At 42.0% G+C, this 23,832-nt stretch overlaps 2 protein-coding genes across 2 annotated transcripts in view; one reads left to right on the top strand and one right to left on the bottom strand.

Moving 5' to 3' along the window:
* Nucleotides 1-4,842: 4,842 nt before the first annotated feature.
* Nucleotides 4,843-22,987, top strand: LOC148348910 (protein phosphatase Slingshot homolog 2-like). The gene is made up of 15 exons (XM_088321771.1): nt 4,843-5,135; nt 7,975-8,018; nt 10,574-10,686; nt 10,795-10,859; nt 12,009-12,127; nt 12,192-12,257; nt 12,325-12,390; nt 12,456-12,650; nt 12,707-12,800; nt 13,806-13,934; nt 15,106-15,152; nt 15,217-15,363; nt 15,438-15,638; nt 18,065-18,779; nt 19,726-22,987. Exons 1-15 carry the CDS (start codon nt 5,073-5,075, stop codon nt 20,581-20,583), a joined length of 2,922 nt encoding a protein of 973 aa, XP_088177897.1. The 5' UTR covers nt 4,843-5,072; the 3' UTR covers nt 20,584-22,987.
* LOC148348908 (von Willebrand factor A domain-containing protein 7-like) overlaps nt 11,857-23,832 on the bottom strand; it is a 56,168-nt gene continuing 44,192 nt past the window's right edge. Inside the window, exon 16 of the transcript XR_015847450.1 lies at nt 11,857-11,895. The gene's annotated coding sequence lies outside the window, so the exon portion shown is untranslated. The remainder of the gene's footprint in view (nt 11,896-23,832) is intronic.

Here is a 23,832-nt window from a genome sequence, read left to right as displayed (position 1 = left end):
ATCTATCTATAGTATCTATCTATGGTATCTATGGTATCCATCTATCTATCTATCTTTCTATTTATCTACCCATCTATCTATCTATCTATCTATGTTTCTATCTCTCTATACATCTATCTATCTATCTATCTATCTATCTATCTATCTATAGTATCTATCTATCTATCTATCTATTGTATCTATGGTATCTATCTATCTATCTATCTATCTATGTTTCTATCTATCTACCCATCTATCTATCTATCTATAGTATCTATGGTATCTATGGTATCTATCTATCTATCTCTATGTTTCTATCTTTTGTATCTATCTATCTATGTTTCTATTTATCTACCCATCTATCTATCTATAGTATCTATAGTATCTATGGTATCTATCTATCTATCTATCTATCTATCTATGTTTCTATCTATCTATACATCTATAGTATCTATCTATCTATCTATAGTATCTATGGTATCTATCTATAGTATCTATGGTATCTATCTATCTATCTATCTATGTTTCTATGTTTCTATCTATCTATACATCTATAGTATCTATCTACCCATCTATCTATCTATAGTATCTATGGTATCTATGGTATCTATGGTATTTATGGTATCTATCTATCTATCTATCTATCTATCTATCTATCTATCTATCTACTGTTCTTTTAGTGCCAACTTTGTCCCCATGGTCATTTTGAGTGTCTGCATTTAGTGCTTACAAACATAGACCTAACTTATTATTTTGTCTTCATTCTGATAAGAAAAAAACACCGATGATACACTAAAAAAAACTACTGTAGTAATACTGTGATACAAAAATACTACTACGGAAATATTAGAAAAGAAAGACTACAAAAACTACAGTAAGATTTAAAAATACTAAAGAAATACTATAAAGATACTCCCATGGAAAAAATACCATAACAGTAACACTGCTACATACATAGTACAACAGAAATACTACAAAAATAAAACTACAGTAATAACACAAAAAGACTGCAAAATATACTTCAAAATAAAAGTACAGTGATATTATAAAAATACTGCAGAAATACCACAAAGGTCTGACAGCAGAAATACTGCAAAATACTACAGATATACTCCAAATATTCTATAAAAATACCAGAAATATACATGAACCAAAATACTACAGTAACACTACAGATATATTACAAACAATGTACTATAGAAAATACTACAGAAATACAACTGCAGTAGTATTACGATGCGGTGCCAGGAATGAAATGGACTGAACCATCTCAAGGCTGTGAAGTATTTCTATCTCGAGATGGAAGTCCATTTTTTTTTGTACAGAGCGTTTTCAAAATGTGCTCAGCTTCTGAGACATATGTGATGGCGCCCTCTGCCGGTTGAAAGCAGAGGCAAAATACTGTAGAAATACTATAAAAAAAATACTACTACAGTAATACTATGATACAAAAATACTACGACAGAAATATTACAATAGAAATAAAAAAAATGCAACTAAATAATAGTTAAGATGCTAAAGAAATACTACAAAGATAGTAATATGGAAACACTTTAAAAATACTACGAAAATACGCCAAAAACACTAAAATACAAAAATACTGAAACATAAATATACTGATGGAAATACTACAAAAATAAAACTACAGTAATACTAAAATTTAAAAATATTACAAATATGCTAGTATGGAAACACTTGAAACATACTTTTGCAGAAATACGACAGAAAAGCACTTTACTACTGTGATACTATAATATAAAAATAGTGCTACTTAAATATGATGACACAAATACTACAAAAATAATCAGGAGAAGTATTAATACAATAATACCACTACAGTAATACTACGAAAATACAGAAGGACTAAAAAATATGACTTCAGAAATTCTTCATAAAAAAAAAGAACTACAGTAATACTACAAAACTAAATATCAAAAGGGGTGCCTTGTAATCAAAGTCACTGAACAATTTACAAAACTGTTTTTATTTATTTAAAAAAACCAAAACTAATATTTTTCATCATATTTTAGGCATAAACTTGTCACAGTTGCCATGGCGCCCAATTGGCCCCGCCCGTGTGGCACCAGCTGCGGCTCATTGACAGATTGGCTTTCTGTCTATTTAAGCTCAGTGCTCTCATTTTTCCTTTGTCAGTCTGTCAACAAACTTCTGGCCCGCAAGATGTGGGGTTTGGACTTGGTCCTGTTCCTGTTCCTGTTGGTATTTCCTGTCCGGTTCCTGTTCCCGTTTATTTTGTCCTGTTTAATTTCAGTTTCCAGTTTTGTTTCTGTCTATTTTTGTCCTGTTTATTATTTGCTCCAGTATTCGTTCCAGTCTAGTTTGTCCTGTTTATTTTCGATATCCAGTTTCATTATCTATCCTGCCTGTCCCGTCCTGTCCGTACCGTGCATGACTCCCCATTTCCCGTAAAATAAAAGGCTTGTGTGAGTAATGTCACGCGTTTGGGTCCTGATCTTGTTCTGGTTCTGGACAAACCTGCTCTTTATTAGAGGAGAGAGAGATGTATAAATGCTATCATTCTTGGGGGTGCTTGTGTTGAATTTGGGGGTGTTTGAGCACCCCCAAACACGGGCTAGTTACGCCCATGGTTGTAAGCAAGACTGCACTGGGTTTTGAGCATTTGTTTTGAAAAGTTTAATGATTACAGCTGCACACACACAAATTTTTATATTACGATTTCAATTAGACTTTAAATCATTATCATCGGCGACAAAAATATAAATAAATCTATTTATTCATTCAGTTTTAATCACCACAGTTAATTGGTAATACAAAGCAGTTATCACTTAGATTTTTCAGTTCACAAAAATATTGTACATTATACAAAATAATATTGCTGAAATATTAGTCTATATATTGATGCAGTTTTAATCACTTCAGATTTTTCAGTTCATATATTCTTTGTGGTTTGCTGTCCGGCCATAGTTGTAATGCCTTCTCAAGGTCCAATTGCAGCAACGGAATTTCCATAGCTAATTTGTGGTTTTCATTGTCGTTGCGCCGATCCAATGTGCTTTTCTGAAAGTTCGTATTGCGAAATTATTTATGCAATCCAGTTTTTTTGTCACGCTGGGTGCACGCATCACAGAACATGTAGCCTCCATTATCATCCTCCTCATAGTGTAACCAGGTATATAATCGAGTCCATTTTGGCAGAAAAGTTCTTTTTCTTGCTAGGAGTATTCTTTTGTTTATCTTTCGTCGAATCGTTGGCTTTAAAACACGTGTTTTCCTTGCCTTCGCGGTCTTCTGAAGAATTTCTCCGCCGTTTTTTCGTGCCGGAATTATTGCCGTTGTTACCACTTTCTGTGTTATGTTTCGACTTATTACCGACACTGAAGAAATTACCATTTTTTTTTATTTGCACCTAATACCAACTGTTTTTACGGAGGCATACTTCTCTTTCACTCGACAACCACCAAAATAATCACGTCATCTCAAAGCAACGAGATCTCGTTTGCTGAGATCGACACGAGACCAAAACAACAATGGCGGATCTGCCTGACAAAAAGTTTGGAGTGCGGTAAATCTTTGTAAAAAAAAAAAAAGTAATTGGGTAATAACGACAATTTGGTGTCAAAAAAGTTGCGTCCCGAAGTTGCGTCATTTAACAACATCCAACAAAATGAGTGTAGACCCGTGACATCATCAAACTGCGACTGGTGGACCCATCCAGTATGACCTCACACCAAAACAATCGATGAGAGAAACCAAAATACATGATCAATATTTTAAGACTTTTGAAATGATATTCATAATAATGTTGCCGTTATTATTGTTTTATCTATTGAAGATTAATGGGGAAGTGTATATGAAGAGAGATATGACCAGGGTAGATAGATAAATAGATAGATACCATAGATAGATAGATATGTAACCGCGGTGTACCTGTCCCACCAAAGATCCACATTCACGCTGGACTGGATGATGAGATTTTTATTATAGTTGCTGCAAATGAATGAGTCACAACACGTGGTAAGCTTCTCTGCTGGCTTTGATCTCGTTGGCAGCTCGCTCTGTAGACTGCCCAACAAAGCATATCAAAGAGCTTTCTTTTCAATTTACATAAAAGACATTTTAGAATATCACAATACATTTTCACATCCATTTTAACAAGATACTTTTAACACGAGATCGTATAGTGTTTTTTTTTTACGTTTACAACGAATTCAACATATTTTTCTTTAGTCTGAATTTTAACCAACATTATTTTTATATATGTATGAGAAAATAGAAAGAAGAACAATAATGAGTATAAAAACGGGTACAATTTACCTGGAGATGAAATGAGTCACAACATTTGCTTCTCTGCTGGCTTTGATCTCTCTGATCTCTATAAGGGGAATTAACATTTTGGCACAACGGAAACAAAATGAAAATAAATCCAAACAGCTTGACAACATCAATCACATCACTGCATGTTGAGAGATTTGTCAGCTGTGGTTTTAATGTTTAAAACTAACTTTTTTGCGGAGCACCAAAAGATCGTGTCTTACCGTTGGCAGCTCGTTGTAGACTGCCAAAAACCTCGCCTTCCGGTCAGATGTCAAAAGCCAAACCAAACCCTGCCCCATACCAGCACGTGGCACTGTTGGACTCATCATTGCAGGACACTTACACAAAACTATACAACATATTTCAGCAGGAATTTCAATCAAACAAAAGTTATTATTACACCCGTTACACATAGTATATGAAAAAATACTATAGTTCTGTTTCCCACTGTCCACAACACATTTGGAAATAATAAACCTGAGTCATAAGTAGTTAAAGTTCGACAATTTGGGGTGAAAATGTTTTCATTTGTAAAATATTCCGGATATCCGGGTTCGGGAGCTCGATAGGAGGCGCAGTGTGCGCATGCGCGTCTCAGCAGAAGCAAGCGGTCAGTCGCGGTCCACCAGCAGCCGGAGTGGCGTACAAGACCCCCGGCCAACAATTGACCGAGCAGCGATGGAAGGAAGCCGGGGCCGATGACAGGATTCGACGCCGCCCGAATGCCGCTCACCTGCTTCCTTCTCCCGTCGGCCATTATGCTCTCGGTGCTCAGGTGTCGGCGTCCGGCTCGTTGAATGGCGCTGGTGACCGTGCAGCGTTCCCCGACCCCCAGCACCACTTCCAGCCCCTGCGTATCGGTAAGACCTTGCCGGCAAACACCGCCGCATTTCGGCCATTTCTCCCTGCCGATTTCGGAGCCTCATTTTTGGCGGCCGTCGCTTGTCACAGACGGGCTCGCCTTTGTGCCCGTGCGCATGCGCCAACACAGCTGCCCGTTGTTCTGCTCTCTTCCCGAGAGGATACCGTGAAATAAAGTCGTTTACTGAATAAATAAACGATGGTTAAATTCAACTGTTGACTTCTGAGTGAAAAGGGCTCATTTCACATTTGAATAGATAAATGGTGTGCTTGTGTTTTCTTCCTGTTTTTGGGAGAAGGGTGGCACTTCCGGTGGCTAAAACCGCCTGGGGTCTTTTTTTTCAAAATGGACAAATATCAAATCCACTTGGTTCCAAGTTCAATTCGCGAACTTGTCGCCAATTTTGTGTCTTCCTCTCCGTGTGGACACTCGCCTTTTCCACTTTTATATCAAGTTTTTTTACATATGTGTCTCCTACTTCCTGTTTGTCTTGAGCGCGTGCTTGCAAAGAAGGAAAACACTTATTTTTTAAACTCCGTTTTTATTGAGTTTTAAACAGTTTTCCACATTAATATAAACCCAACACAGGCAGGTTAGAGCGCAGTTCGACATCATATTTGTAAAAAGAAAAAAAGTATAAGTACCGTATTTTCACGACTATAAGGCGCACCGGCTTATAGGGCGCACACCCCAAAAATAGTATTTGGTCCTATATTTTCCATACATAAGGCGCACCGGATGATAAGGCGCTACAATGGGAACATCGACAAAACAGTCAGATAGTTCAGTCAAACTTATTACCCCCTTAACATTCCGAAAGCTTGCAAAGAAGCAAATACGTGTCTCAGACATGTACGGACACAGTGTCTGTACGATGTCACCAATCACTCAAATGCATCGTTCCAAATATCATTCGGAAGGTTAAAGTCTTGGGATTCAAGAAATGCCAAACATTTCCTAGTTTCCATTTTATTTTTTGCTGGCAAATGTGTGGACCGCAAAGTAAGAATTTGATTGTGCAGGGAAACGGGGTTCTTTACTGTGCATATGACAATAAACACTTTGAATTGAATAGAGTTTAAAAATACACTCATCACAGAAACATCAAGATCGTTTTAAAAAAAGATACCGGGAAAATATAAAGCCGCATAGCTCACCTAAGTTCTCTTGCAGCCATCACGTTCAATAATGATACGTAACCATGGTCTTCTTACAACCGTGAGTTTAGTAAATCCAGGAGAGTCAAATATTTACAAATACAGAATAGTAAAAAATGTTTTCTCTATGCCGTAGTGCAACCCAACCTGTGATTCACATTCATCTTTTTCGGCCAATTGCAGGCTTTGTTTCGCCCCTCTAGCCTATGCGAGCCTGTAAATGATAAAATAGATCCGCCCCCTTTACCTCCGAATAACTTTAGCCAATAGTGATCCATTCAAATGATGATTGACACATTGGTTAGCCAATGAAACGCCGGTAAATAAATCCCAGCATACACCGCGGGCGACTTTGCCTTCGGAGGAAAATCGAGTCGGCGGCTGCTTGCCTTAGTTGCAAGACTTTGCAACTTAATATTGATCCATATATAAGGCGCACTGTATTATAAGGCGCATGGTCAGCTTTTGAAAAAAATAAAGGCTTTTAGGTGCGCCTTACAGTGCGGAAAATACGGTAACTAGGAGTGTGAAATGGTAAATGGTCTGCATTTTTTCAAGTCACTGAAGACCTCCCAAAGCGCTTTACAATGTGCTTCACACTTACCCATTCACACACACACACTCACACATCAATAGCGGCCATGCAAGGCGCCGACCTGCTTATCGAGGGCATTAGGGATTCAGTGTCTTGCCCAAGGACACTTCGACATATAACACGGAGGACCCGGGAATCAAACCTGCGATCTCCTGATCCCAAGCTCTACCTCCTGAGCTAATGTGGTGCAAAGCACTAGGAATACATCTTCCCCCATTTGTTGAAACATTCTATGTCTACCATTTTGGTTGAGGTTGGTCCAAATCAGGTTTTCCACAAGAAAAGCCATGTTAACCTTCCACTGTACTCAAATATATTTTGTGATATTTGCTACTCAGAAAATATCATGCACTAATATGAAAATCAGAAATAATTGCATGAGCAATTGACGTGGGTTGCACTTACATTAAAGGGACAGTGTGTATGAATTGACCATTAGATGTGGCTTTGTGTAGCACAACTAAAAACAAGTGTACAAAAGAAGATGTTAAATTATTGAGATTCAAAGTGATCAATCTGCCCAGCCTTTTTGCTGGGAAAGAAAAAAAGACCATAGAGCAGAGGGGAAGAGGCAAAAATAGAAAATAAGGAAGGAAAGGGGAATTTAGAAAAAAAAGTCACATAAAGAAAAACTAAAAAAGGAAATAAAATCTCATAAAAAAAGAAGAAGAAAAAGAACGGTTTTGGGTTTCTGAGGGTACCTGTAGCAACCAGATGGCTGACAATCATGCCAGCTCCCTATTGATGATCCTCTTCTTATGTCAAATAAATATCAATTTCTCCACCCACTAGATTGTATATGTATCCAATATATTTTTTGTTTAAATCAATAGTTTTTTTAATGAGCTTTTTCTTTTCAGCCCACTAGGAGGTGCCTAAAAAATATACACAATATTCATAATAACACAGTGGCCACAAACCATCAACCCATGGGCTAAAATTGGTCCTTTGGCTGTAATTTTTGGAGCCTTTATCTTGGCAGAACACAATGAATCCACTATGATTTATTTTATTGATCTATGAAAAATGTGCATCGACAACCCCCCCAACTGTGCTTCTAACCAGGATTTCCTTTTTCGTTCCAGGAGTCTGGAAGCGGGGAGGATGACCGACGTTCTCAACCTCGCAGGTGAGGCTTTAAAAAAAAAACAATGGCAATACAGCAGGGGTTGGAAACCTTTTTGACCCAGATGTAGCAAAATCTTTATTTTTGAGAGAGAGCCACACCATATATATTTTAGACAAAATTCAGCAAAAATGCCAAACCCGCTCATTGGACAAGAACTTTTATTTTATTTTTTAGCGCATTTTATTCCACTGTGTGAAGATGGATGATTTGATAACATGAAATAATAATGCCCGGTGTCAACAAATATACCACTTAAAACTTGTCTCGCTCCCACAGTTAAGACTCATTTTGACATTCATATTTTGGTGAATAAAGGTTACAAAACACATGGCGGCGCAGTGGTTGGCGCGTGTGCGGCACAGTTCTCGGGAACCTCCTATGTGGGTTCAAATCCAGCTACCGGACTTACTGTGCGGAGTTTGTATGTTCTCCCCGTGCTTGCGTGGGTTTCCTCCGGGCTCTCAGGTTTCCTCCCACATTCAAAAGACATGCATTTCAGGTGAATTGGCCAGTCCAGATTGTCCCTAGGTGGGAATGAGCGAGCGAGTTGTCTGTCCCTGTGTGCCCTGCGATTGGCTGGCAACCATTTCAGGGTGTCCCCTGCCCACTGCCCGATGATTGCTGGGATGGGCTCCAGTACCCCCGCGACCCTACTGAGGATAAGCGTTGCAGCTAATGAGGTTTCAAAACAAGGTGCAGAGTTCTGTAAAAAATGTCATAAAAAACTGCAAACTAAAAGTTTATGGATGTGTCTCCCTTCAACGCAGTGTGAGAGAGGGGAGCGGGCTGTGTTGCGTAGCTAAGCCCCCCTCCCACTCACCCAATCAAATCCACCTACTCCTACTGCTCACCTAGTCAAATTGTGAAATTTCAAATGTTCTTGGTGCTTGGCTGGCGTTTTTTTTTCGCGTTCACTGCACCAGACTCTACTTGTAGATCTTCAAACTTGGAAATTTGCACTGGTAGCATTTTATTTCCGAGCCAAATGGAATCACAAAAAGAGCCATAGTTTCCCGACCCCTGCAGTACAGTGTCACATGAGTGGGAAGTCCAGATTCTTTTTCCTTACGCTGTCACTGAGGCCTCATAGCTTTTTGTCATTTCATTTTGCCGCTCGACTGGAAGGTGATGCAGTGACAAGGATCCCAAACGCGTTGCTGTGTGTTAAGATGCATTCGGATATTCTGCGCTCGTGTTGGAATCCCGCTCGTCCTGTTCCCCCTCGCATATGCCACAGAGGCCGTGATTGGTTGTTACCCGAGCCCCGATCCACCGATGTCATTTTCCGTCAACAGCAAGTGCAAATGTAAACGGATACGTTTGCCTGCCTCTTGTAAAACCACGACAAATACAAAATGAAGGATTGTAACTGTTCTAGGTGGCACTTTAACTAAAGACCATCTTAAAAGTCAAAGAGTATTGAAACGATTTGTCTCACAAATAACTTTTTTCTTAAATTTGGCATTAAGTAGATTTCATTATGTGACAAATATTATTATTTATCCATCTACCTATATATAGATGAATCTATTGGTCATATTCCTCAAGAGGGGTGACCGACAGCAAGACAAACCTATACAATAACAAAAAAATTAAAAAAGGGAAAAAAGTAGCAAAAAAAACTCAAACATTTTTGGACCACGGTCAACCCAAATGCCTAAACACCCAAACGAGTTAAGCACCTCGGCAAAAACGTTGGTCATGCTTTCGTCCCTCCGGATGAAACGGGGCACAAGAAAGCGACCATGTCACTCAGGTCAGGATGACACAACACACTCTTCTCTTCAACAGCAGAGCCTGACAACTTTCACCGGTTTACCCCTGCTGCATCATACAGGTCCCTTAGAACGTGTCCGAACATCCCACTATCCTTTCACAATCATTCCGATCACCAACAAGAGTTCTAGCTTCCACTAGAATTAGACCTCTTTCCTGCAGTGCACTCATAACACCATGCATCCACGTCAATGGCGGCCTTCCTCTTGTTCTCCTTCCATTGACTTCTGCTCTGTAGATACTCTTCAACATTCGCTCCTCATCCATACTCTCCATGTGTCCAAACCAACCGAGTACTCTCTTAAAGTATTAATATACCTGTACAAAATATACAATGCTTGTCATCAAAACTGTATCGGCTTGAATCTTAGAGGTGAGTTACGGTCCAATGTGCGTTCTCTAAATGTTCTTGCGTCACCGAGGTACTGCCATGATACGCAAGGTCTACTTTGCCAGTAGTTTTTTTTGGGGGGATTTGCCGTATCCTGGTTAAAATGCTCCCAAACTTATGAAGTTTTGGTGCACGTACTTGATGTTGACGCTGTTATTTTTGTATGTTACCGCTCGAGACAGATTTCAATGCGCATGAGCGACTCGTCATGTAAGATGCCTCTCTCTGTTTCTGCAATTTTTGTATTTTATGTATTTACAAAAAGAGCAGTGGGCTTTGTTTATTTCTAGAGGTTTCTGAAAGGCTGGTCTATTCCTTCGACTTTTGTTATTGGATGTCGTCTCAATGTCATATATTCTTGCTATTTATTATTTATTTGTGTTTCTAGCATCAGTGAAAGTTTCTTGACTGTGAAGGGGGCAGCGCTCTTTTTACCTCGGGGAAATGGCTCCTCATCTCCCTGCACGTCGCGCTTCTCGCAACTGCGCAGCAAACATGCGGGTGAGGACGTGCTCTTGCATTTTTTTACTGGTCAAGTCGTTTTCACATGTCGGCCTAATTACGTGAAAGCTAAAACCTAAGGTTTGTTTTGTCTTTTGTTACTCTTAGGAGACATCCAGCAACATCTGCAAACAATGTTCACTGTCCTCAGACCAGAGGACAACATCAAACTGGTATGTACCGTCGCGCTTGCACTGAACCACGGGGTTTTGTTTGCTTGGTCTAGTTAAGACCAGTGTTCCCTCTAAGCTGCGCGCGTGCGCAATTGCGCACTGCTCGCACATTCTCAGCGCACAAGAAAATCGAGCCAGCGCACAAAAATCAGGGCTCCAAATTGCTAATTAAGAAGCGACTCAACTCAAAGTTACAGTGCATGAAGGTAAAAATACACAGGTTCCCCTGACGTTGTATCCTAAATGCGGTATTTTGAAGTCGAGTCGAAGGAGAACAAAGTTGAGTAAAGTTAACCGGTTTCTTCGGCTCGGCTCACGAAAAGGAACCGGCTCTTTTGGGTTCTAAACGGCTCTTCCGGTTGTTTTTGCTTCTTTAATCCCAACATGACCAAATATTATGTAAAACTATGCACAAAATGACTTAAAGGAAGGGGGGAATAGAACAAAAAAGAAAAAAATACCAACATGAAAAATTAGTGAAAAGCTGAGGAAAAAAAGAAACAAAAGGAAGAGAAAAAAGAAGGAAAATTTTAGAAAAAGCCAGAAAAAAAGAAAAAGAAATGTAGGAAAAAAGTAAATCAAGAACAAAAAGAAAAAAGTAACAGCTCAGAAAAAATAAACACAATGAGATTTTTTTTAAAGAAATTAAAAGAAAAAAAAACACGGAAAAAAGAAGAAAGTTTGTGTTGCATTCAAATAATTTCCAATTATATCAAGTGAATCTTGTTGCCAACATTATACTTCCACTCAAAAATGTGATTAAGTATAGTTGTGTATCTTGCAACTGACTCAATAAGCCCCCAAAAATGTTAGTATTATGAGACAAAATATATCAGGAAAATAAGAAATGGATATCTTGTGAAAGAATTGTAAAAACAAACAACGTTTGTAGGCATGAGTCAATTCATTCAAAAGAGAAAAATAATTTTGCATTGCCGGAAACTCAGCAAAATGTAACGTGATGTCAAGTATTGGACATGTTTGATAATGACTTAGTTGCCACACTTGGGATTGCTGTTGCTCACTGTTGTTTCAAGCGTTGCTCCCCGACTTTGTGTGAACGCTCAGACCCGTAAGGAAAATTAGAGGGAACATTGGTTAAGACGTTCTTCTTTCCCTAACCTGTCAACCGTGCGATTCTCAATGCAGGCGGTGCGACTAGAGAGCGTCCATGCTTGGACACGCTACATGGTGGTGGTGTCCACCAACGGGAGGCAGGACACAGAAGAGAGTGTGGTCCTCGGGGTGGATTTCAGTCCCGTAGACAGGTAAGCACTCTCTGTGAGGGAACATTTGAGCGTTTTGCCTCATCCGGTGACCTGTTTTCCTTAGCTCGTGCTCCTTGGGTTTGGTTCTTCCCCTGTGGAGCGACACCATGATCCATCTGGACGGAGATGGGTATGGACACACGGTCCTCATCCTTAGCGTGCGTGTTCTTCATCACCCTGTTTCGCCTTCTTCACAGTGGCTTCAGCGTGTCCACCGATAGCCGAGTTCACATTTTCAAGCCCGTCTCCGTCCAGGCTATGTGGTGAGTAGATGCCAGGCACAAAGCGGGTCCTCCTTAACGTCCGGTTCACGGAGCTCCGTTCGCAGGTCGGCACTGCAGTCCCTGCACAAAGCCTGCGAGGTGGCGCGTTGTCACAACTATTTCCCGGGAAGCTTGTTCCTCACCTGGGTCAGCTACTACCAGAGCCGCGTTTCCTCCGACCAGGCCTGCGTCAACGAGTGGAACGCCATGCGGGACCTGCAGTCGCACCGTGCCGACTCCCCTGTCCTCTTCTCCGACACGTGAGTTCCACGCGGCCGTCGTCACCGGCCAGCGCTTTGATGCCACGTTTGCGCAGGCCCACCGAGTGCGAAATGACGGAGCGCCAGATCAAAAGCAGTCTGAGGGAGATCATGATGCTGAAAGATCTGGAAAACGTGACCTGTAAGGAAGTAAGTCATGCCAGTACCTTCAGCATATCATTGGCGGCGCTGCATCTTGCGACAGCTTACTTTTTAACACGCATTTTTTTTATGGATGATTTGAAGTTTAAAACATTTTCTTCTCCCAGTACTTTTTCATGTGTGCAGTGGAACCTCGGTTTTCGAACGCCTCTCAGTTAGAACAAATCGGTGTCCGACCAAAAATTTAGAGAAATTCTTGCTTCGCTGTTCGGGCAAAAAATCGGAGTTCGAACGCCAGTAATGCGTGAGTGCGTACGCTAGGGTGCCATGCTGAGCGGCGTACGGGTGTTTTAGCCCCTTATTATGCCTCCGAAGAAAGTCAGTGAAAGCAGCAAAGTTGCTACAGGTGAAAAAAGAAAAGTAGTGCGTACAACTATTGCATTTAAGAAAGAAATAATAGCCAAATATGAAGAAATCCTATTCATAAGATTACGATAACGCGAACGTACGATTAGCCTGGGTTAGCTTTAAGTTTACGTTAAACATTGAGGCTGTTGGAACGGAGCCCCCTTTCCAATGAACCACTCACCACTTGTCGTGGAGACCCGGGTGCTAAATGACTTGTAAACGACCTGATTTTTTTTATTTTTACACGTTCATGTTAGCGTCATCTTTCGTACGGAAGATGACGATAACGCGAACGTGTGATTAGCCTGGGTTAGCTTCATGTTTACGTTAAACATTCAAGGTAAACATTCAGGGTGTTGGAACGGATTAAAACGATTTACATTATTTTTAATGGGAAAAATTATTTCGGTGATCGAACAAATCGGTTTTCGAACAGGGTTCTGGAACAGATTATGGTCGAGAACCGAGGTTCCACTGTAATTGGGTTTTAGTGATAATGATAAAAATAATCTTAAAATAATAATTTTCTTTTTTAAACTATATCATCTCCGATAAGCCCTGTTTGACAACTTCAGTTAGTTTCTAGCACCCCCTGCAGGTACAGCCTGCAAATAATTGATTTGGCCTTCTTGTGTTTGGTTTCAGATCCGCACAGAGCTGGAAATGCACATGACCTGCAACCTGCGGGAGTTCAAGGAGTTCATCGACAATGAGATGATTGTCATCTTGGGCCAGATGGACAGTCCCACGCAGATCTTTGAGCACGTTTTCTTGGTAAGTTTTGAGCCTTCCGGAATTGCGAGCAAACAATTGCGCCATCAATTTGCGGCTGCCCGACGCTAAGCTCAATCATAATGAACAGTTGAAACTAGGGATCTACATATGTTTTTTTTCAGGACAGATAACGATAGTACTATTAAAAGGCCGGTGGCCAATATTCTTTTCTGCAAAAGCTTAAAAATGAGTAATAATGCCAGAAGAAACAAAGAATATTTATTATAAATTCAAATAAAACTGTATGAGCTCTCTGAACCTTTTTACAGTAAATATATTGGAATTTGAACACAATCAACATGACTATAACCAAAAACTAACAGTGCAGGAAATAAAATTAGGCTTAACAGCAACTCTCATAAAGTTGCTTTAAATAATTTAAAATGTCACCACAACCAACATGATGTAGATTAACTTTAAAACTAAAAGTGCATGAAAATTACAATAGTGGTGGCGAACTGAAAAATGTTGGCACTCCTGTTTTCGAACTAAATTGACTTAACTCGTGTTTTGGTCTCATTACTTCCACATTATATTGCTTTTTATGCTCTTTCTCAAACACAAACATGCACGCTTGACTGACAAACTGTTATGATAAGGGCTAATTCATCAGTGTCCTCCTGAACGGATCTCCAAAAAAAGGTTGGATAGCAAGGATAGAGGGCCTAGAGAGTTGTAGGAGCAAGAGAGAGAGAGAGTTGCATAAGAAGTAAATCGGCTCGTGGAATGATTATAAGATTCAGATATACTTTATTGTCATTCTTGTACACGTGTATACAGAACGAAATGTCGATACATCTAACCCGTACAGTTTCCTTGAATGTACAGATATAAATAAAATGTTGTATTGAGTTGGAGTATTGAAGTACTAATAATATACTAAGTAATTATAGCTATGTATAGTATTATACAGTAGTGCAAAGAGTGCAAGAGGAGCAGCTAACCAGATGTGCAAAATGGGCAGTCAGGTAAACAAGTCACTATACAATAACAATAACACTGGAGTACGATAGTGCAGAGGAGAACAGATGTGCAAAGGAGTGGCTAGGTATAAGAGAACTATAAAATCCCATAACCAAATATTGGTGCAGATAATCGGTCAGTCTTAGTTGAAACCCATTACAAGCACTTCTTCCAAACACCGTGATCGGCAGTTATTTTCTCCTTGCAGGGGTCTGAGTGGAATGCGTCCAATTTGGAGGAGTTGCAGAACAGCGGGTGAGGACCGGCGAGACAAATCTGCTGAATTTAGAGCATCTTTTTACCGGCGCCTGTCGTTCAGAGTCCAGTACATCCTAAACGTGACGCGGGAGATCGACAACTTCTTCCCGGGCATCTTCGAGTACCACAACATCCGCGTGTACGACGAGGAAGCCACCGACTTGTTGGCCTACTGGAACGATACCTTCAAGTTCATCACCAGAGCCAAGTAAGTCTCTGCGTCTTCCACGCGGGCATTTGCGAGAATCGACGGTTCACGCTCGTGTGCCGGCTTGCCCGCAGGAAGAACAACTCCAAGTGTTTGGTGCATTGCAAGATGGGGATCAGTCGCTCTGCGGCCACCGTCATCGCGTACGCCATGAAGGAGTACGGATGGGACCTCAGGGAGGCCTATGATTACGTCAAGGAGCGCCGAACCGTCACCAAACCCAACCCGTCTTTTATGAGGCAGCTAGAGTTGTACCAGGGTATCCTGCTGGCCAGGTGCGTTTTCACATTCCCTAGGTAATGTGGATGTTTTACCCCACTCTTTGTATGACGTCGCTGGTACATAGGTGTCTGGAAGTGCCCTGGAAAGATTGGGGTATGCAGTGTTCATTGTACCTCTGAAAAGTGATGGGTCCCAGGGACTCGCATGCTCAAAAATCTATGGGTCCCAACAGAGATCTATGGCTCCCCAAAATTCAGTGTGCTCCATGCCCTTACAAACTGTCGAAGTCTCCCTTACAAAATACGACAAAAACATGTTTATTTATGTAGTTTAACATGTTATATTGTATATGTGTTTCCTTATATCATATATATTGTTCATGAACATTTTGTTGTGAGACACGGAGTTGCTCGACATGAACGAGGTTTATTATAAAAGAAAGTTCAAAAATGAAGTCGCTTGAACGTTCACTGTAGATGTAAAAAATACATGCAAATATGATTAAGTAGAATATTACATTTTTTTATTCGAATTATGAATTCATTTTCTGCATTCAATTGTTGATAATATACTGATTAAAAGGGATCACCACAAACCTGTCTTTTTTTGTTTTCTCCTTTTATTCTTCCTTTTTTTTTTTTTTTAACTTCTTTATACAACATAATCATTCGTAATATAATGCATCAAAGCCAGTGAGCCGTTTGAGAGCCGGCTCTTTAATGAGTTGAGCCGAAAAATCCGGTTCTCTAAAAAGAAAGACTTTCACGACACAACTCGAACTGGAGATCGGCGTGCAGACGAACACTCGAACCGTGAGACCAAAACAACAATGGCGGATCTGCCTCACGAAAAGTTTGGAGTGCCGTAAATCTTTGTTAAAAAATGATAATGACAATTTCGTGTCAAAAAAGTTGCGTCCCGGGGACGCATGTTGATTTGACACGATGCCTCCCCAGCAAAAATAATGCGTCTAGGACGGAGGGACGTGGGCAAATGAGAACACTGGGTATGACGGAACATTTACACCCACCCTCAAAAGGTTTTATAATGATATGACTGTTTGTATTTGATCATCGGATATTGAGACTCCATAGAAGATCATCAAGGAAATGTAGAATTCTTTTGCTTAACAGTGTTGGGCAAGTTACGCCAAAAAGTAGCACGTTACTCTGTAAGTAACTATCTAGTTACAAATTACTGTATAGCATAGAATCTGGCCCTCTAAAATGGCCTTATAACAAATAGATAGATATATAATTTCTTGCCTTGTGCAGTCTTGAGAGCTCGCAAAGGACCACCTAGCAGAGACACTTAAATTCCCATTTGTCTCAAAGATCTTATTTCTTGGTCCTGTCCAAGAGGCTTTTTTCTTTTCTCGCGGCATAGTGTATAAATAATTTTCCGAAGACCCAATAGTCGGTGCACTTTTACTGTAAATTCTGTGCTCACGGTTTTCCCATTGATTCTTAGTTGGTTTGATGTTCCTGTATAAGCCACTCCCGCTCCCCCACACGCTGCCTACCATTCGCTACAACCAAATATGTGCATACAGTGGAACCTCGGTTCTCGACCATAATCCGTTCCAGAACCCTGTTTGAAAACCGATTTGTCCGATCACCGAAAATTGTTTTTCCCATTAAAAGTAATGTAAAATCGTTTGATTCCGTTCCAACACCCTGAATGTTTACCATGAACGTAAACATCAAGCTAACCCAGGCTAATCGTACGTTCGCTAACATGAACGTGTACAACTAAAAAAAATCAGGTCGTTTACACGTCGTTTAGCACCCGGGTCTCCACAAAAAGTGGTGAGCGGTTAATGGATAAAGAAAAGAATTATGAATAGGATTTCTTACCTTTGTGGTGGTCTGCAGAAGCCATGCTCTATTCCCTCGAAAGAAGGGAAACTCGCACACCTTCATATTTTGCTATTATTTCTTTCTTAAATGCAATAGTTGTACGCACTATCCTTCTTTTTTCACCTGTAGCAACTTTGCTGCTTGCACCGACCTTCTTCCGAGGCATAATTAGGGGCTAAAACACTCCGTTCACCGATATTTAAAGCGAAAAGAAGTGCGCGCGCACGTCATAACAGTTCTTCACGAGGGGTGGGGGCAATCTACACCCGTACGCCGCTCAGCATCGCACCCTAGCGTACCGGCGTTCGAATTCCGATCTTTTTGAACGAAAAGCGAAGCAAGAATTTCTCAATTTTTGGTCGAGAACCAATTTGATCAAACTGAGAGGCGTTCGAAAACCGAGGTTCCACTGTATAATCTGACCCTCTGATTTCAATATTTTGTGATAAAGTTTCGAAGTTAGCTTAGAGGCAAGGATATACGGTAGGAAAAAAAAGTAGGGCTTGGAAGAGAGGTGAAAATGCTGAAATCAGCTGCCACTGCTAGATCCTCCTTTCAGAAAATGCTTGGCGCTCCGTGTCTTGAAGTTTTACTAAATGAAGAATCCTGTTGTCCCACAGCAAGCAGCGGCACAACAAGATCTGGCGTTCTCACTCCGACAGCGATCTGTCCGAGCGTCACGAGCCTTTGTCCCAACCGTACCTCCAACCGCAGCAACTAGGCCTCTCCGACCCCCAAGACCAGACGGTCCCCTTACCCGGAACCCCCGTCAAAGACCCGCTGGAGTCCTCGGGGCTCGTCCAAACGCCACGCGCGTCCTGCCGACCCGACGTCCCGTCTCGTCCGCTCAGCTCGCCGCCGTGCAACAGCGCGCATTCGTCTGCAAATATTTCCTACGGTCCCCGCGAACCCTCCGCGTTGCCCCTGCCCACGGCCGCCGCCTTGATGCCGGAGCTCCCCCGCCCGGACGTCGCCACGGTGGTTGAGAGCGTCTCGCTGGAGCCGCCCCACCCGCCGGCTACCCTTCACCACCCTCCGCCCACGCCCGTCCTATCGCCACCGCCGTCCTCTTGTCCGTCCGCCTCGGCCGCCGTAGCGCCCGTGGGCTTCTCCGGTCCGACGTCGCCTGTCCAGAAATCCCATTGTTGGATCGCCGACGTCTCCACGGGTGGCCCCCACGCCACCGGGGACGCCATCGCGTTCGGGACCGGCGACCACATCAACTTTTTCCGAGCGAGGGAGAAGTTCAAAGGTATGGCGCGAGACAATGACTGCACACGGCGACAATCCTCTCCTCCTGCTGACGCCTTTGCAGGCGAGGAAAGCAAGAAAAAGGTAAGACCGGCGTCCTTCAGGGGTATGATCTTATACCCGAGTTCATATCAGATCTTACGGTCGGGTCGGTTGGAAATTGTCGGCTAATGTATCTTCCGCAGACATAAGAAATATAAAATATGTCAATCTTTAGACGGTCTTGTTAACAGCATTTTCACAAACATGAGGCGCACCATTTTAAAAGGCGCAATCTCTGCAGCTGCTTCTATTTCTGCCTTTAACTAAATAAAACAGAACAAGAACTTAGGTGTGTTGTGTTCTTTTAAGTCTTAATTACAAAAAAAGAAAAGAAAATGTAGGAAAAAAGTAAATAGAGAACAGAAAGAAAAAAGTAACAGCTCGGAAAAAATAAACACAATGAGATTTTTTTTAAAGGAATTTTTAAAAAAAGTAGAAAAAAAACAGGGAAAAAAAAAAGAACGTTTGTGTTGCATTCAAATAATTTCCAATGATATCAAGTGAATCTTGTTGCCGACATTGTACTTCCACTAAAAATGTGATTAAGTACAGTTTTATATCTTACAACCAACTCAATAAGCCCCCCCAAAATGTTAATATTATGTGACAAAATATATCAGGAAATAAAAAGAAGTAGATATCTTGTGAAAGAATTGTAAGAACAAACGACGTTTGTAGGCCGTACAACCTTTGCAATAGTACATGAGTCAATTCATTCAAAAGAGAAAAATAATTTTGCATTGCCGGAAACTCAGGAAAATGTAACGTGATGTCAAGTTTTGTACATATCTGATAATTAATTATCTTGCCACACTTGGGATATGGTTGCTCACTGTTGTTTCAAGCGTTGCTCATCGCCTTTGTGTAAACGCTCAGACCCGTAAGGAAAATTAGAAGGAACATTGTGGGGTAGGCTCGATTTTTTTTCAGGCCTGACGTCGTTCTATCGTGCTTTCCCCTCATGGTTTCTTTGTTTTACTTTTGACAGACTGCAGCTCACGTGCACATCACCGGTGTGACGCCAGTCGTGCAATCTGATTTGTCTGAGGAAGTAGGGAAGTGCGAACTGGAAGCGGGTGACGGGGAGCTTTGTGTGAATGCAAAGCGTGAAGAGGAAAAGGAGGAGGAGACGGTGCCTCCCTTCAGAGATTGGACGCGCGGTTCGGTGCGACGCGTCACCCGACAACTGGAGCGTCAGATGAAGCGGGAACGCCGCTCGGACCACCGCGGTCCTTCGCCGCCTTCGCACTCGGGAAGCTCCTCCCGCTCTCACCGCCGCACGTCCTCGCAGCCGAACGCGGGCGCGGAGGGTTCCGGCGACGGCGACTGGACGCCCGGCGTCAACTTTCTACACCTGGAGGTGGCGTCGGGATCGGGCTGGGGTGGCGTCCTCTTGAAAGAAACCTGGCAGACGCTGCGGCAGCTGGGCGCCTTCCTGCAGCAGATGAGCGCCGGTGGGGCCAAAGCCCACCACAAGAGAGGAGAAGAGTACAGGCGAGCGCGGGAAGCGGAGGCACGCCTCCGGCGGGCCGGCCTGACCCCGCCTTCTCCCATGAAGCGCTCGGCCTCCTTGGCCAAGTTGGGTTACCTGGAGCTGCTCGCCGACGACCTGACTGAATGGGAGCTCGACCGCTCCCCCGCCGACCGGGACGCTCCGGCCCCGCCGGCCCCTCCCGCGGAGCAGCCGGTCCGTATCGCGGCCGAAGATCTCAAAAAGCAGCGCGTCCAGGACGATCCTTCGCCGTCCGGTCCCCCGCTCTTTACCTCCAAGCAGCAGTTCGGGCAAAGTCACCCCGTCAGGCGCTTGAGGAAATGCACCCTGGGGGCTTTCTACCATACCATGTAGACGTGTGCGCACCCTGACGCAACATAGGCTAGGTTCACACTGCGGGAAAATCTGTCGAAATCCTCAGAACGCCACATATGTTTTTTTTTTAACATACGCGGTCCCAAATTCGATACTTTTATCCTATCTTTTGGAACGTGACCAGTTAACGATCGGGACCTCCATTGCAACTCTGCACTAGGAATCGACCCATAAGGGTTTTTCAGGGCCGATAGCAATTATTAGTTGGCATTATGAATCGGTAATAATGCAAAAAAAAAAAAAAAAAAAAGCAAAATATTGGTTATAAATTCAAATAAAACTTTTAATAGCTCTCTGAAACATTTACAGTAATGAAATTAGAATTTTAACACCACTAACATGACAAATCCTTTACTTAAACCAAAAACTAATGTACAGGAAATGTATGCTTAGACGCAACTTATATAAAGGTATATAAAACTGAAATAGCTCTGTGAATTGCAGCATCCATTTTGGCCCGGTCATCATAATAGGGGGTTACCTCATGCGCGGTTCTTCCTTTTCCTCATGCTGAGTTTTTCTTAGCCCTCATGTAGGTTTCAGATCAAGGGATGGTGTTGTAATAGTCTGTGGTCTGTGCAGCCCTTAGAGACATCTTGTGATAAAGGGTTATTCAAATCAATTTGACTTGACTCATTAACACATAAAACAAAATGGCGACTGGCTTGCCAGGGTGCTGGTGTTCCTCCGATGACATCACGGCTCGTGATGACAAAGATAAGACGCTCTGTCTTCAGAGTGCATCATCTTTCAAAAAATTGGTATATACCGAGGAGGGGATTGCATAAAAGTCGCATTTAGTCGGAAATGTCCCACAAAAGCGCATGGATTTCACCCCAAAATTGCGATTTGAGGATGAAATGAAATGATCTGCATTTCTATAACGCTTTTCAAGTCGATGACTTCCTAAAGCGCTTTACAATGTGCTTCACATTTCCCAATAGCAGCCGTGTAAGGCGCTAACCTGCTTATTGGGGGTATTAGGGATTCAGTGTCTTACCCAAGGACACTTCCACATGTAATCGCGATCTCTTGATCCCAAGACGAGCGCTCTACCTCCTGAGCTACTGCCGCCCCAGTGTGAACCTGGCCAAAACGCCAGTTGCCTTAAGCGACGCCACCTCTAAGGACCATCGCGGGTGAAAGCGAACCAATCGTAAACGAGAAGACTCGTTCCTCCTTCTACTTGATGTTTCGAGATCGCAGCTGATGTTTGCCGGGACCCTTCGGCTCTTTTCAGCTCGCCAATCGCAGGTCGGATCGGGAGTCGTTTTTAAATAAAATGGCGACGTCTTACCTCCGGAGATGTTTGGCTTCCCTCAAGTGCTGATGCCACTCAACAGGGTGTGCATGCACTCACTGGGATGTGAAATTTGTGACCTGTTCAGTCTTTACATTTTTAAATGCGTTTTAGGTTTGAGAGATCAGGAAGCACAATGTTTTTTTTTTACGTGTGTTTTTTGTAAAGTGAAGCTTCTGTGTTCGGTCATACATGCACTTTAATCTTATCGTTTCGTGTGTTTAGAAGTGGTTTTTCCTCGCGAGGTGGTGTGTGTGCGTGAAATACATCCTGTTTTTTTGTTTCTAAATGTACAGTGGAACCTGGGTTTTCGAACGCCTCTCAGTTGGAACAAATCGGAGTTCGACCAAAAATTTCGAGAAATTCTTGCTTCGCCGTTCGGTCCAAAAATCGGAGTTCGAATGCCAGTAATGCGTGAGTGCGTACGCTAGGGTGCCATGCTGAGCGGCGTACGGGTGTAGATGGCTCTTTTCCTGACCGACTGTTATCGCATGCGGACATGTTTCCTTTTGTTTTCGTTTTTAATATAGGTGTACCAAGTGTTTTAGCCCCTAATTATGCCTCCGAAGAAAGTCAGTGCTTTAATGACACTGTCATGAGTCACTTTAGAAAAGTGCTAAAAAGAAGGCAGGAGCAAGTGTCATTAGATCGGTATTTTAAGAGAAAAGAACATCCTTCCGATCAATAATTTTCCTTCCTCCTCCATCCCTCTTCCCACTGTCCACCTGCGCCTTCTGCTGACCACCACAAAGGTAAAAATCCTAATCATAATTCTTTATCCTATTTTTTTTTTTTATTTTTACACGTTCAAGTTAGCGTCATCTTTCGTACGGAAGATTACGATAACGCGAACGTACGATTAGCCTGGGTTAACTTTATGTTAAACATTCAGGGTGTTGGAACGGATTAAAACGATTGACATTCTTTTTAATGGGAAAAATGATTTCGGTGATCGAACAAATCGGTTTTCGAACAGGGTTCTGGAACGGATCATGGTCGAGAACCGAGGTTCCACTGTAAACCTATCGGAGTTGTTTTTTTATTGTGTCCTTCTACTGTGAACATTAAACACATTTAAGATAACTTGTATTCAGTGTATGTAAATCCCATAATCACATCCTCTATTTTAGGATTTATTGAGCAGCTTTTCAAATCCTCATTATAGTGTGTGATCGACTGATATTTTTCTTTCCAGGAACAGGGATCCAAATGTTAAAAGGCACCATCTAGTATTTAAGCACTCAATGCGTCTGCATTGTGTAACGCAACCGAAAACAAGTGCTAAAAGGCACATGAAATATTACAAATGATGGAGACTCAGTCACCAAATAGCGCCAGTTTTCTTTAAAAAAAGTTGCCCACTTTTGGGCAAGATTTTAGTTACCTGTAGCAGCAATCTGTTATGTTCATTTCTAGACTTACGAATAAGAAAATAAATGCACGTTTTTAGAGGTTTTGTGTATTTATATCAATTTCTTTTGCCACTAGAAGGCGCTACACAACACACGCTGTCTATTTAAGGCACAGGTGTCAAACAGGCGGCCCGCGGGCCAGATCAGGCCCACCAATGGTTTAAATCTGGCCCGCAAGGCAACAGTGAGAGAAGCGCAAGAGGAAAATGAGCTAGTTTTAAATATTTCCACCAGATGTCACCAAAGCCAGTTAACACTTGCAATACAATTGTAGTATTTCTCTCCGACTCACTTCTTTTTTTTATTTATTTCTCCCTCTTTCTTTTTCCTCTTCACTCTCTTTTCTCTATTTCTCTCTCACTCTCTAACTCCTTTTCTCTGTCTTGCTCTCTTTCTATTTTCTCTAATTTACACTTTAATTCTCTATTTTTCTCTTTCTTTCTTACCCTCTCCCAACCTCTCTCTCTCATCTCACTTTGTCTTTTTTTCTCCTGCTGACTCCCTTTCTTTCTGTCG

Source organism: Urocampus carinirostris, chromosome 17 (assembly GCF_059441175.1).
Source record: "Urocampus carinirostris isolate Australia breed hairy pipefish chromosome 17, RoL_Ucar_1.0, whole genome shotgun sequence".
NCBI classification, from domain to species: domain Eukaryota; kingdom Metazoa; phylum Chordata; class Actinopteri; order Syngnathiformes; family Syngnathidae; genus Urocampus; species Urocampus carinirostris.
The sequence above is the reverse complement of the archived record's forward strand: the minus strand, read 5'-3'. Positions and strand labels throughout refer to the sequence as shown.

Coding starts and splice junctions, on each gene's coding strand:
- LOC148348910 (XM_088321771.1), top strand. CDS start 5,073: ATGGCGCTGGTGACCGTGCAGCGTTCCCCGACCCCCAGCACCACTTCC. Junction 12,391..12,455: donor GTCTCCGTCCAGGCTATGTG/GTGAGTAGATGC, acceptor CTCCGTTCGCAG/GTCGGCACTGCAGTCCCTGC. Junction 15,364..15,437: donor AAGTTCATCACCAGAGCCAA/GTAAGTCTCTGC, acceptor GCTTGCCCGCAG/GAAGAACAACTCCAAGTGTT.